The 12,653-nt window shown below is 41.8% G+C and overlaps 1 protein-coding gene across 2 annotated transcripts; it reads right to left on the minus strand.

Moving 5' to 3' along the window:
• Positions 1–696: 696 nt before the first annotated feature.
• pp12c (phosphatase 1 regulatory subunit 12C) lies at positions 697–11,935 on the minus strand. 2 transcript variants are annotated; one of them, XM_014173647.2, is made up of 20 exons: positions 11,551–11,935; positions 10,813–10,987; positions 10,572–10,702; positions 10,167–10,285; positions 9,719–9,878; positions 9,365–9,509; positions 8,923–8,997; positions 8,523–8,602; positions 7,597–7,706; positions 7,351–7,415; positions 6,968–7,098; positions 5,799–5,886; positions 5,555–5,672; positions 4,019–4,128; positions 3,551–3,615; positions 3,422–3,461; positions 3,052–3,156; positions 2,566–2,616; positions 2,326–2,376; positions 697–1,815 (listed from the first exon to the last, which is right to left on the minus strand). In XM_014173647.2, the coding sequence occupies exons 1-20, from the start codon at positions 11,772–11,774 to the stop codon at positions 1,729–1,731; spliced, it is 2,130 nt and encodes a 709-aa protein (XP_014029122.1). In that variant the 5' UTR covers positions 11,775–11,935; the 3' UTR covers positions 697–1,728.
• Between the last annotated feature and the right edge of the window lie 718 nt (positions 11,936–12,653).

Here is a 12,653-nt window from a genome sequence, read left to right on the forward strand (position 1 = left end):
TGTAAAATGATACACTTACAAGTGGAAACTCAGAACTCAGATGATTGTGATGTAATTATTAATGTATCTTGGTCTTGACGTAATTATTAATGTATCTTGGTCTTGACTTTTTCTTTTTACCTACTAAGATTCATCTTGAAACATCCAGTGCAGTCAAAAACATTTTCCTGTGTTATATTTCCACACTATGAGGTTGTAATAAAACTGTGAAATTGAAAAAATGATAATGCCCTTTTAGTGTAAGAGCTGTTTGAAAAGACAGCCTAACATTTCAGCCTGTTTTGGTGGGATAGAGTTTTGGCCTGCCTGGTGACATCACCAGGTGGTTAAATGAGTTAATAGACCAATAAGAGAGTTCTAAACCTTTAGTTTTCAGTTGCCCCCTCCCCACTCAGATCACTCCCAGACAACCCTAGCAAAATTCTTGCTTGATTATCACTCTTAGATAAGCTGTTTCTTTTTAACCATTTTAATTGAAAACAATCACACTAAGGTACTTTATTGTTACCCAAAAATGATTTGATATTGAGATAAAAACAGCTGCATTGGACCTTTAATGAAAAGCACAATATAAATAAAATGAGCATTGACTTCCTTATGCAGTGCTTCCCTAATGTCTCCATTAGGTAAGGTGTTGATCATGAGTTTTATTCTCTTCGCCTCACAGGAACTGTGGGGGGGGACAAGATGGCGAGCTTAATTTACCATACTGTATTTTATTTTTGACGTTGTGTAAATATTAATTACAAATATATATAGAAAGGCACATTGTCAAAATACAATTTGGCATGCATTTAAAAAAAACGCAGTAAACATTCAAAAGACTTGACCCATGTTGCAGTCTACTAACTAACAGGTCTCCGTCACAGTATGAGCACCCAGCATCTCCGTCCTTTTCTAAATAAAAGAGACCATTACTACGTCACTGGATGAGGAGAGGGCCCCTGTACATAAATATACACATAAATATACATTCAAAAAAATGTAACATGCACATACAGTTTGGTCCAACTTTAACAGTAGTCAGCTCAAGTACAGTATTGACCCAGACTCGTCCTGAGAGAGACAAACCAATCACTTCACCTTTCCCCCAAACAACATGCCAAACAAGCCGTAAATGGGGGTTCGTGTTTTTGGCACATTTTTGTGGAATATGCATGTCAAAACCTAATAACAACCTTCTCCGCCTCTCCTCAGAACTGAAGCACCTGACGTTGGCATCGCGCCCCCCCCAGTCCTGTTTAGGTGTCTAGTGGTATGTACTCTGAAGTAAAATCATGTTGTTATCATAAGCGTGCACTTTGCATGGTTATTAAAATATATCTTAAAAACACATGTATCCTTAAAACAAGGTAATGCAGAAGCGAAGCACAAAATATTTAGGGTCAAAAAAACAAAACAAAAAAAACAATTTAATCAGCTTTAAGAATTTGAACAGGAACACCGTACAGTACCCTGTGAATCCATAGGAGGTGCAGTTCAGCTTGCTATACAGTAGATCGAGTAACGAGTAAAGCCAAACCAAAGGCGAATAATAACCCTGCAAAAACTATTCTTTCCAGTTATAAATCCAAAAATGTCATTGAACAAATACATTGTTGGTCTTCTATCAGAGCAGAACGCAGTTTTTTATGCTAGGTTTTGTTCCCGGTATGTGCCTTGTGAGTTGGGCAAGAGACAGGAACCTTTAACACTTTTCTCCGTATATAGAGGTTTGGGAGAGGAGGCTCATTTGGAAAGTTTGCTGATGACACGGATGAGAGCGGCATTCTCGTCCTTTAGCCTCTGGTTGTCTGCTCGGAGATCCACCAGAACCTGGAAATACACGATAACAAGGGAAGGGAGACAAACAACATCAGGGCAAATAGTTTTTTCTTCTTCTTTATCATCATGATCAGTTGATGGAAATCTATTGGTTATTGTATTTTACAGATAATGCAATGTAGAACGGTACAGAATAAAACCATATTCTCAGAACACATTTTTTGTTTGTTTTTTAACAGTGTTTGGGGTAGATTGTCATTAGTGTTTGTGTAATTTCGATTTGGTTTGAGTACTTTTACGTGGTTAATGTTTTTGATAGTTTATTTTTTGGGGTAGTATGTGGTTAGTATGTTGGGTTTTTTGAGGTTGTTTTGAATTGTTGAATACTTTGGGGTAGCTTATGGTTAGTGTTTTGGGTAGTTTGTAGTAGTTGTTTTGGGTAGTTAGTAGGATCCCTAAGCACATAATCAATGCTAATAATTATGCAGATGAATTCAAGTCTGAACAGACAAAATAAGAGTTAAATAGGCTAGCCCCGGTGACTGAACAATTCCCTTATACCTTCAGCTCATCCTCCAGTTCCACTGCTTTTCTCTGGAGTGCTCTCTTCTCCTGCGAATAAAACAGATACTGAATTTATAACTCACTCCCACATAGGTATGCAGCCTTTATGGCTAATGACATTAGGTTATATTCCATTTGACCTCAATTGATCCAATAAATAAATAATTTCCTGAATTGGGAAGCTAAAAGTGAAATGGACCCTAAACATGAATACAGACAGTTTAAGAGGGGACTCACAAATCTCTCCAGTTCCAGCAGGGCCGGCCTCTCTGTGTTGCTCTCTTGACTCTGCAATGGAGACACAGACACATCAGGGCCAGTGATTGACATGCACAGCTCAACACAGAAGCTGAGCGGTATAATGCTGACACATTCTGTGTGCTATAATCTGGAATCCATCTGTGTTCCTACAATACTGTGTATTGTTTGTCTTACACAACGTCACTTCCCTTCACACTGTCAGAGTCAGATACAGAACACGCCTCCCTGACAAGACTGACAGTGTCCCAATACTCTTCGTCTCCCTCCTTTCCACTGCTACGTGGGTCTAATATATTGAAATGGAATACCTGATAATCATATCCAGACTTATCTGTAGTTCCCTATGTGTAGTTATGAGCGAGAGAAGACAAGGAAAAAAAGAGAGTCATGGCATATGGCTTTGCTATACACCATGGATCTTGAACCATAGCCATCAACATCCAGACAGGATCATATCCTCACCTGTCGGAGTCTCTCCAGCTCCACTTTGCTCTGGCTGAGCAGCAGCGCCGTCTCCTCCAGCTTGTCTTTGAGCAGGCCGTTCTCTTGGAGCACCGACCTGTACAGCTGGGGGGGTTGGGGGGGGGGAGACACCAAACAGGGATTCGGTCAAATGCAGAGGACAACAGCCTGGATATAGCCTAGCCACTGCAGTTCTAAATAGATTCAGTTTAAAGTGGTTTAAACTCCTATTTCCCAGCTAGTCAGCTGCATCCATTCATTCCCCTCAGAGCATGTTTTTTTCTCACTTATTAAAACATTAGCTACCATCTTTCAAGTGCCTGAAGAACGTGTGTATTTAAATCATTGGGAGTTGTCGACAATACCATACCATTTTGTAGTCTGGTGAAGAATCTCCCAACTGAGGCTCACTGCAAATATGGAGTACATGATTTACTCAATATAAAAAAAGAGGTTTAGTAATTCAGTATACTGTAGTATAGAAATTAAAAGCACTTACCTGGGTGAACTATGATGGTGGTTCTCATCCTGTTGGGCTTCATCCATTGCATCCAAATGTTCATTCTTATAAAAATATAAATAAATAAATAAACAAATAAATAAATACATACACACACAGTGTATAATGAACATTGTCCGGCCTACATTATAAAGCAGTCAAAATACAGAAATATAGCAATTACACAACTGAAAAAGAGGGAAAAAAAGAACATTTCAGTTCGGGTATGGGGTTCCTGTTCTGAGTATGAGGTTACGAAATACTGTGTCATTTCCTCTTTGACTTTGTAGGACATAACATTTATTTTGTACTTGTGGCATGATGGATGTGGACAAGAAAGAGTTGATAGTCAAATTAAAGTTCAATCAGTTTATACAAAGAGGAAATGGTCAAACGATTAGAAAAAACAGACTTCAAAAGCTCTCGCACGAATCCTATGAATATGTATGAAGGGGTTCCTCCGCTTACCCCTAGCTGAACCACTCCGGTGGAGCGTCTCTCTCTCCTTCCCTTCCGTCGGTCCCTCACTCCGAGCCGCGTCTCTCCCTCAGACCCGACCTCCTTCACTGGGTCAGTGTCTACAATACAATAGGAACAGAATGACATTGCTAGATCACAAAGGCATTCAACAGCACGGCTCGAAACTAACTTTTTCCACCGGTGGAACTGGCGCTACCAACTTTTTCAGTTGACGGCACCAGCACGTGATATGGTCGCACCAATTTTTTGCCGCTGCGTGCCGATAATGACCTGACCTGTGTCTCATAATGTGCCTGCATTCCATACAGAACCGGGCTAATAATGATTAGCCGTCTATAACATTTGCACGCCCTTGCAGTGTTTGACATTCAGATGAATTTGCCAGTGGCACACTGGTCCAATGCCAACTGAAAGTTACTGGCTTGAATGAAAAGAATGCTGGCCAAGGAAAGCAGAGGATGTGTGCGTCAATTCAAATGTTATGTTTAATTTGCAGGCTGCATAAGTAGCCTACAGCAGGGCTCTCCAACCCTGTTCCTGGAGAGCTTCTGTCCTGTAGGTTTTCACACCAACACTAATCTAGAGCACATGATTCTAATAATTAGCTGGTTGATAAGTTGAAAAATCAGGAAAATTACAAATGGGGTTGAAATGAAAACGTCCTGGAACAGGGTCTGAGAGCTCTGGCCTATAATGATCTACCCCCTATAAAAAAATCATCTTTGAGCAATCTCAAAAAGGGTGTTCTTGCTAGCGATTGCAGGGCCCTATAAAATATGTTTTAGTTTTTCACATGCAAAAATCACCTTTTTTTGGCTCAAATTTGATGTTCTCAGAACACAACAATGCTTAAACCACATTGGGAAAACACTCGAGATCTGGGAACATTTATTTATTTAAATTGGAGGGTGTAGTTGCCCTTCAATTCAATTGTGCGCACAGAAAGAGATCCTTGTGTTTGGCTAGCGGTGTTTTTGTACTGTACAATGTAGGCTACATGTGATGGCACAGTTTGATAAACAAATACCCTGCAATTGTCAAATCATCAAGATATCATTCAGCCGGGTATTTATTGGCAAGGTTTTTTTGGGAAAGCCTTTAGAAATGTGCGCATGACTCAATTTTGCGTTGCAAAGATTAAAGCAAGACTTTGGACCGAACTTTATGAATACCTGCTCTGCATACCCATTGTTGCACACCTTTATAATAAAATTTAAAAAGCTGAAAATTGTGAACCAAAAAGTAACATGCCCAGGAGAAAAATATATAAAAATCACTGGCACCCTAGCATCCAATTTAAAATGTGTGTTGCACTGCCAAGTCAAACGGTCGCAAATACGAGTTTTGGTTGATATTTTGAGCCTTTAACAGACACTAAGGCAAGGCATGCATCTGATATTGCCGACTTGATGTTTTCATGACACTAAAATACTTTTAAAACTAGGATTCATAATCCTGTCTTCCTGAATGGCATTACTATTAATAAATGAAAACAGCTCATTTTCCCACCACAGTCCCACTCACCTCTCTCAGCAGGAGTAATGGTGACTGTAGGGCTGACATGCAGAATGTTGCTAGGTGGTGGATCAGCCGGTTTGGCTACGCTCTTCTCTGCCTCCTTCAAGTCAGTGAGCGTCACACCCTGTCACAGGAAACGAGCAAAAATCATGTTTATTATTTATGCTGAAAAATGGTCAGTTATGGTGACAAGATCCATTTTAAGTCCTCTGTAAGAGACGTAAAAGAGATGGTTTATTGTGGCCAGTACCTGTGTGGAGCGGCGAGACTGGCGCATGAGGCGTGATCGTGCTTTCCTCTGAGACTCAGACTCCTCATCTCTTACTGGGGCCTGGAACCTGAGGGGCAAACATCCACACAGCTCCATTAGAACCCTTAGATTCACAATGCTCCAAAAAAATAACCCATCCACACAGCTCCATTAGAACCCTTAGATTCAGAGCCGTAACCAGGGTTGGAGTTTCAGTGAAAGCGGGGAAATATGAGAAATGATTCATACTGACACGTAGCATCAGCGACAGTTCAGTTGTAAAGAGTTGATGATTTTATGCAATTCATCATTACATGGATACCCATTTTCGCAAATTACATAGCGTTTTGGGGCATTACGTTGCGAGGCATTATGAGGCATTAACTAATCAAGCGCCGCACAAACGCACATCAATGGAGCACACAGATGATCGTATTATCACAGTCACATGAATTATTAGCACATTACTTACAATTCTGTATTAACATCAGTGATGTAGTGTTAAAAGAGGTGGGTAATGGGTAAACTATAAACTCCAGTGGGATATCAAGACTAACAAGAGCGTTGGGTCAGTAACCGAAAGGTCGCTGGTTTGAAGAACACATCCACACAGCTCCATTAGAACCCTTAGATTCAGAATGCTCCATAAGAACCCATCCACACAGCTCCATTAGAAGATGTATATTCAGAATGCTCCATAAGAACCCATCCACACAGCTCCATTAGAAGATGTATATTCAGAATGCTCCATAAGAACCCATCCACACAGCTCCATTAGAAGATGTATATTCAGAATGCTCCATAAGAACTCATCCACACAGCTCCATTAGAAGATGTATATTCAGAATGCTCCATAAGAACCCATCCACACAGCTCCATTAGAAGATGTATATTCATTATGCTCCATAAGAACACATCCATACAGCTCCATAAAAGCACATCCACTTAATTTACAGCAGAAGAGACACACTCCTCTACTAAAACCCATTGACAGTGCTTTAACAACTGCCTGTGTTGAGCGTCCTTCATTCATTAGCTCTCATCATCCCTTGCTTTTTATGTGCCACACCCTGCCTCCTGCTACACCAACTATTCACTTATCTTTCCTGTAGTTGTGCCAGGCCACTAAGCTTTAAATGTGTGTTTACTGTGTGTCGTGTGGCTCTTACTTCCGTCGGTCTGGGTTGGTGTTGTTGGGACTATCAGCCACGGGGTCTTTCCTCTGGGGGGTGGGCTGGACCCGGGCTGTACGACTGGCTCTGTCCTGGTCCCGCTCCTCCACATCCTTCTCCTCTGGAATCTGCTGGACCACAGGCAAGACAGGACCACATTAATACAGGGAAATAATAACACTCCTCTTGACACTAATCGATTCATTGTTGCTAGTCTGATGATTCACATTTGTCTTGACGTTCAAATGGAAAGGACATTTTGTGAACATCAACAGCGAAGATAGGAAATAAGGAATAACTAAGTGTGTAAAGCACGACAGACCCAGGTAGACTACACAACATCGACAGTACAGCTTAAGATACATTGAGACATGTCTTACCTTCTCAGCAGGGTTGACGGTGGAGGTGGCACTCTCTGTGTCTGGACTGGATAGAGTGGAGCTTTCTAAGACAGACAGACAGACAGGAGGTGTACTCTGATCAGTGGGTATTCATGACTGGGTACTCATAATTGCCATACCACTTGACCAGAGCATTTTAAAATGTGAACATGTACTTCAATAAGTCTTCATTCTTCATGAAAGCAGATATGTGTGTGTGTGTGTGAGACCAGCCATATTATATACCAGGGCTGCTCTCTTTCTCCTCGCTGAGCTCCAGCCCTTCAGACCGCCTCTCTTTAGACTGGTCTGGCACGTTCATCTTTTCCTTACTGCTCATCCTGCACACCGAGGTCCTGAAACACACACACAGAGATGATTATAATCAGCATTTCACAGAAATAGGCTGCATTCTGATTCTTTACCCTTCTCCCAAAGTGTGCTCTCGTTCACTCCCCTCCGTGCATTGAAAAGCTTTGGATTGGTCCATACATGGGAGGAGATAATGATCGGAATGTAGCCATGAAATTCATTGGAGGAACGCATCCAGTTCTGACACTGTCCAACACAATCCCTGCTATTATCTACAAGGAAGATGCCTTTTTCATAGTCAGCCATCTTTGTAAAATAACATTAGTCAATGAAGAACTACCCAATTCAATCTCAACGAAATTTCTTATGAGGACAAAACCATCTTTCTGCATGAAAATAATACATATATATTTGATACTTGAGGCCAAGCCCACCACATTTACTCCAACTACAGTCTAACTGTAAATTTAATACTACAGATCAGAAGAGGAAAATAAACTATAGAAAATAAGATGCCGTAATAATAAGCCATATACTGACCTCCGTTGTTTGTAATGAGATGCAGTAGTAATAAGGCATATCCGTTGTTTGTAATGAGATACAGTAGTAATAAGCCATATCCGTTGTTTGTAATGAGATGCAGTAGTAATAAGGCATATCCGTTGTTTGTAATGAGATGCAGTAGTAATAAGGCATATCCGTTGTTTGTAATGAGATGCAGTAGTAATAAGGCATATCCGTTGTTTGTAATGAGATGCAGTAGTAAGAAGGCATATCTGTTGTTTGTAATGAGATGCAGTAGTAATAAGGCATATCCGTTGTTTGTAATGAGATGCAGTAGTAATAAGGCATATACTGACCTCCGTCGTTTGTTATCAGCTTTTGCAGCAGTAGAGCCCGCAGGGTTCTGTCTATCCATGATGGACTGCTCATTACGCCACTGTGAAGGGACACTCGGTCATCAGTGACAGAAATATGACCACTATCATTAGATAACACACATAATAATAACAATATTGCAAGGCAAATATAGTAGCAAGAGTCATGACAGCATCACTCATCAGTAAGAGAAACATAGGAAGACTGCCTTTCGCAGAACAGCCCAATATTACATGGCAAATATGGCAACAAGTCAAATGATACTATTCGGAAAAGATGTGAAATCTACAATTAATATTTCACAATCAGGCAGTTTTGTATTGGCCATCTAGGGAAATATTTCGCACACATGAACAGTGACAAAAAAAAGGGAAGTCTCACGTTGGCTTGTTTCTGTGACAGCTCCTCCAGCAGTGACACAACACTCTCATCAGCGACATCAAACGGAGTCTGACCCTGCAGGGTTGATGTTACAAAATGAAAATAGAGCACAAAGGAAGCAGCAAGACAGTACGTGGCATCACACTTCCTACCACATGACGAAGCTATATTAGCCTATCATTTCAAAAAGTAGTAACAAATATTAGAGACCTGGTATACAAGCAGTCGGCAATATTTCGAGGGATATTGAGTAATGTCTTGAGGAGGGCGGGCTCATTGGAATTGGCTGGAATAGAATAAATGGAACGGTATCAAACGCATCAAACATATGGAAACCACACTTGACTCCGTTCCATAAATTCCATTCCAGTCATTACAATAAGCCTGTCCTCCTACAGCTCCTCCGGTATACATGTGTATGGCTCTAGTCTGTCTGTCTCACCCCATTGCTGCAGACCTCCATGTCGCAGAGCTGTTCAGCCAGTATCTTGCAGGCATCTCCCTGCCCCCAGTGTGACGCTGCGTGGAGAGGCGTCCAGCCATCACAGTCCATCTCTGACACGTCCAGACCACACTGGCATAGCAGTCTGAACCCCAACAACACAGAGTGATTTAGCACAGAGAGCAAAGCAGAAAGCCTATGCAATTGAGTTCATTCATTTTGTCTGTTTGTTTTTTAACAATGCCCTGTTTCTCCATAAACTCAAGAGTTATTGAGCTTGTCAGAGTGGCTGTGAGGGAGAGACAAGAAAAATAGGTTTATTGAGAGAATAGGGACACGGTCATGGACACTCACTTGATGGCTTCCAGGTAGCCCTTGGCTGCAGCCACATGCAGGGGAGTGGCCCCAGTTTTGGGGTGCCGTAATTCTGAGGGAGGCCCCTCTGTCAGCCAGGCTCTGGCGTCTTTCATGATCTGCTCCTCCTCCACCCGCTTAGCTGCCTCCACGTCCACACCTGAGACGGGAATGAAATGTATAATCAAAAACTCAACAAGAACGTGTAAAAAGTGGTAGTCAAGAAGCTTCTTCCTCTCTCAACTCCATTGAAATAGGGAGAGCCTTATTCTTGTTGAGCTCGATACGGAACGTTGACAGCATCACAAGCCAAAAATTCGTTAAGAGTGTGCCCTGACTTCCCTTCCTTCTCAGTACCTAAGTAAGTCTTTATAAATCAGACACCACAACACTTATCACCCTGAATCTCTCCTTTGTTTCCTCCCCGTGTTGGTAGCACCGTACTCACCTTGTCTCACTGTGTATTGGTGCAGGAGCGACTCAGTGGCCTCGTCTTCAGCTATGTCTAGGGGGACATCACCATCACAGTTCACAGCAGTGAGAGACGCACCCTGCTGCAAAAGGAAACTGAGATATAGAAAGAGAGTTTGAAACCAGCCACAACTGAGAAACAGGCCACATAATCAAGAGTAAACAAAAAGCAGTTGACCAGCTTTACAGGCCCTGCTGTACCAGACAACAATACAGCATTGTTGAATGGAGAAACAATGGCACAGAAAGGCTTAGGGTACAAAATCAGGTTAACTCAATTGCAACGACTGCCCAACACTATAACACAGGAATGTAGAAAGCTTTCATAGGTAGCCCCTATTCTATTGCCTGATGTTGAAGTGATATACTGTACTGTACATACTCAGTGATCTCCAGGTTCCCACAGGTGGCTGCCACATGCAGCGGAGTCCAGCCCTCACTGTCCACCTGGTTTATGTTGGCACCCTGAGCCAGGAGAAAGACCATCACCTCCATGCTCCCATCTATACAAGCCTACAGTGAATGAGGAGAGAGGGTGATGATATTCATTGCTCCAGTATGACTATAGGTTGTAGAGTCAATACACAGACACTACATTCTACTAATTTACCACAAGTCCTTACCTGATGAAGAGCTGTGATTCCGTCAGCATTGGCACAATTCACAACCTCTCCCCGATAGTCTCCATTCTTGCCTTCTGTCTCTTTTGCATCTTTCAGCATCTCTTGGGCCTCATCTGTGTCACCACTGGCACAAGCTGCCAGGAACTCTGCAGCAGTATCAAACCGCACTCGCCTCCTACAGTAGAGGTCATCATTTAGTGACATTACTCAGGATATTAAAGTGGATATTTTACCAGCACTCCATGGCAGCTATTCAAACCTCATTATTTACATACATGAAAGGCTGATCATATTCCCCTCCTCCAAATAGTCCATGTTAAACCCAGTGGTTGTCAACAACAGTGGTGGACTGTAGTTAACTAGATATGTAGTTAGCTAACTTAACTAGTCAGCCAGCAACATAGTTAACTGCCTGATAACTTTCCAAAAATGACTAGCCAGCCAATGTGGGTGTGTTAGCTACATATCCTGTCGAATATTGTAGAGAACTGTTCTAAATCTACTAACGTTACTAGATAGTAGACAAGCACATATGTATGCATGTGCCATTGTTGTGATCGCAGACATAGATAGTTAGCGAGATAAACATTCAAGTATCAGCAAAGCTAGCTAGCAAGTGCCTAGCCCACGCACAGCATTCCTGAATAGCATCCGGTATAGTATTAGTACAAGCTAGCTAGCGATAACCTAGCTAGCTGGCTAGTTAGTTAGTAATGCATCAATCTGACAATACAGTACCTTCGTTTGAGTAGAAGACTATTGGCTTCCCCGGTGGTCGATCCGCTTCCCCCCACATCCTGAGAACGGTCATTTGAAACGGCGTTGTTTACGGCCTCCGAGCAGCCTGCATCCTCGACATCGCCCCGCCACCTTCGCCTGGGCACAGCCGGTTCTCTGTCGGTGCTAGAACCGGACCAGCGCTTCAATTGTTCTTGCCGTTTATCCTTTGCTGTGTCCCCCATTATTATCCGACGAGGACTTTATTCAATAAAATATATATTCGATAGAAAAGACACACCCTCCATGTGTATAGTTTCACTTCCTTATTCAAAGCACTGGGTGTGAAGCCAAAGATGGTGCATAAATGAAGATGTTCCACTCAGGCCGTTAACCATTGAAAAAAAATGTCACAGTTCCGGTCTACTTAAGGAGTAGGTTAGCTGACAACGAAAACGATGCGTACGCTTCAATGGGGGCAGAAGTCAGTGTGTTGTTGTGATTCTGGTTGGCCAGATAGCAACAGTGAGAAGAAGCTGCCATCTGGGGCATCGTAGGTGGCTCGTTTCAGCTAGTTTAATCTTCTTCTTGATACAATGTCTTGTGTTGAGGTGTTTTGACTGATGCAATGCGTATGCTAATGTGTACTAAAATGTGGACTGAAATGTACTATTGAACAATGTAACTATGTATTTGAGAGACAAGTGCTCATTGTGCAAATGTATTTATGTTTTCAATAAACATTGGAGACAAAATATAGTTTACATGTTGTCAACAATCTAAGCCAACCCTGTCTGTTTTGCCCAATAGTCCGCCACAGTGGACGGGTCATAATACCCATAAAACCTAGCGGTAAAACATGGAAATGGTTTCATACATTTTTCCCATCATGAATTTTGCAAACACTTTAAAATAGTGTGTGTGTTTGGTGTAGGCGTACCTTGCTGTGACGTTTTGATAACCCTTTATCTCTAGGTGAGTTTTATCAATATATTTGCCTCAATATACTCTCACAAATTCAAAAGGCTAATTCACAACAGAGAAGACCTCAGCAAGCACAATCAGAGACCTGTGCCCAATCCATGATGAATACATGTGCTGTATTTAAATTAATTTAATAAAGT

The sequence above is a fragment of the Salmo salar genome, chromosome ssa02, assembly GCF_905237065.1.
Source record: "Salmo salar chromosome ssa02, Ssal_v3.1, whole genome shotgun sequence".
Taxonomy (NCBI): Eukaryota; Metazoa; Chordata; class Actinopteri; order Salmoniformes; family Salmonidae; genus Salmo; species Salmo salar.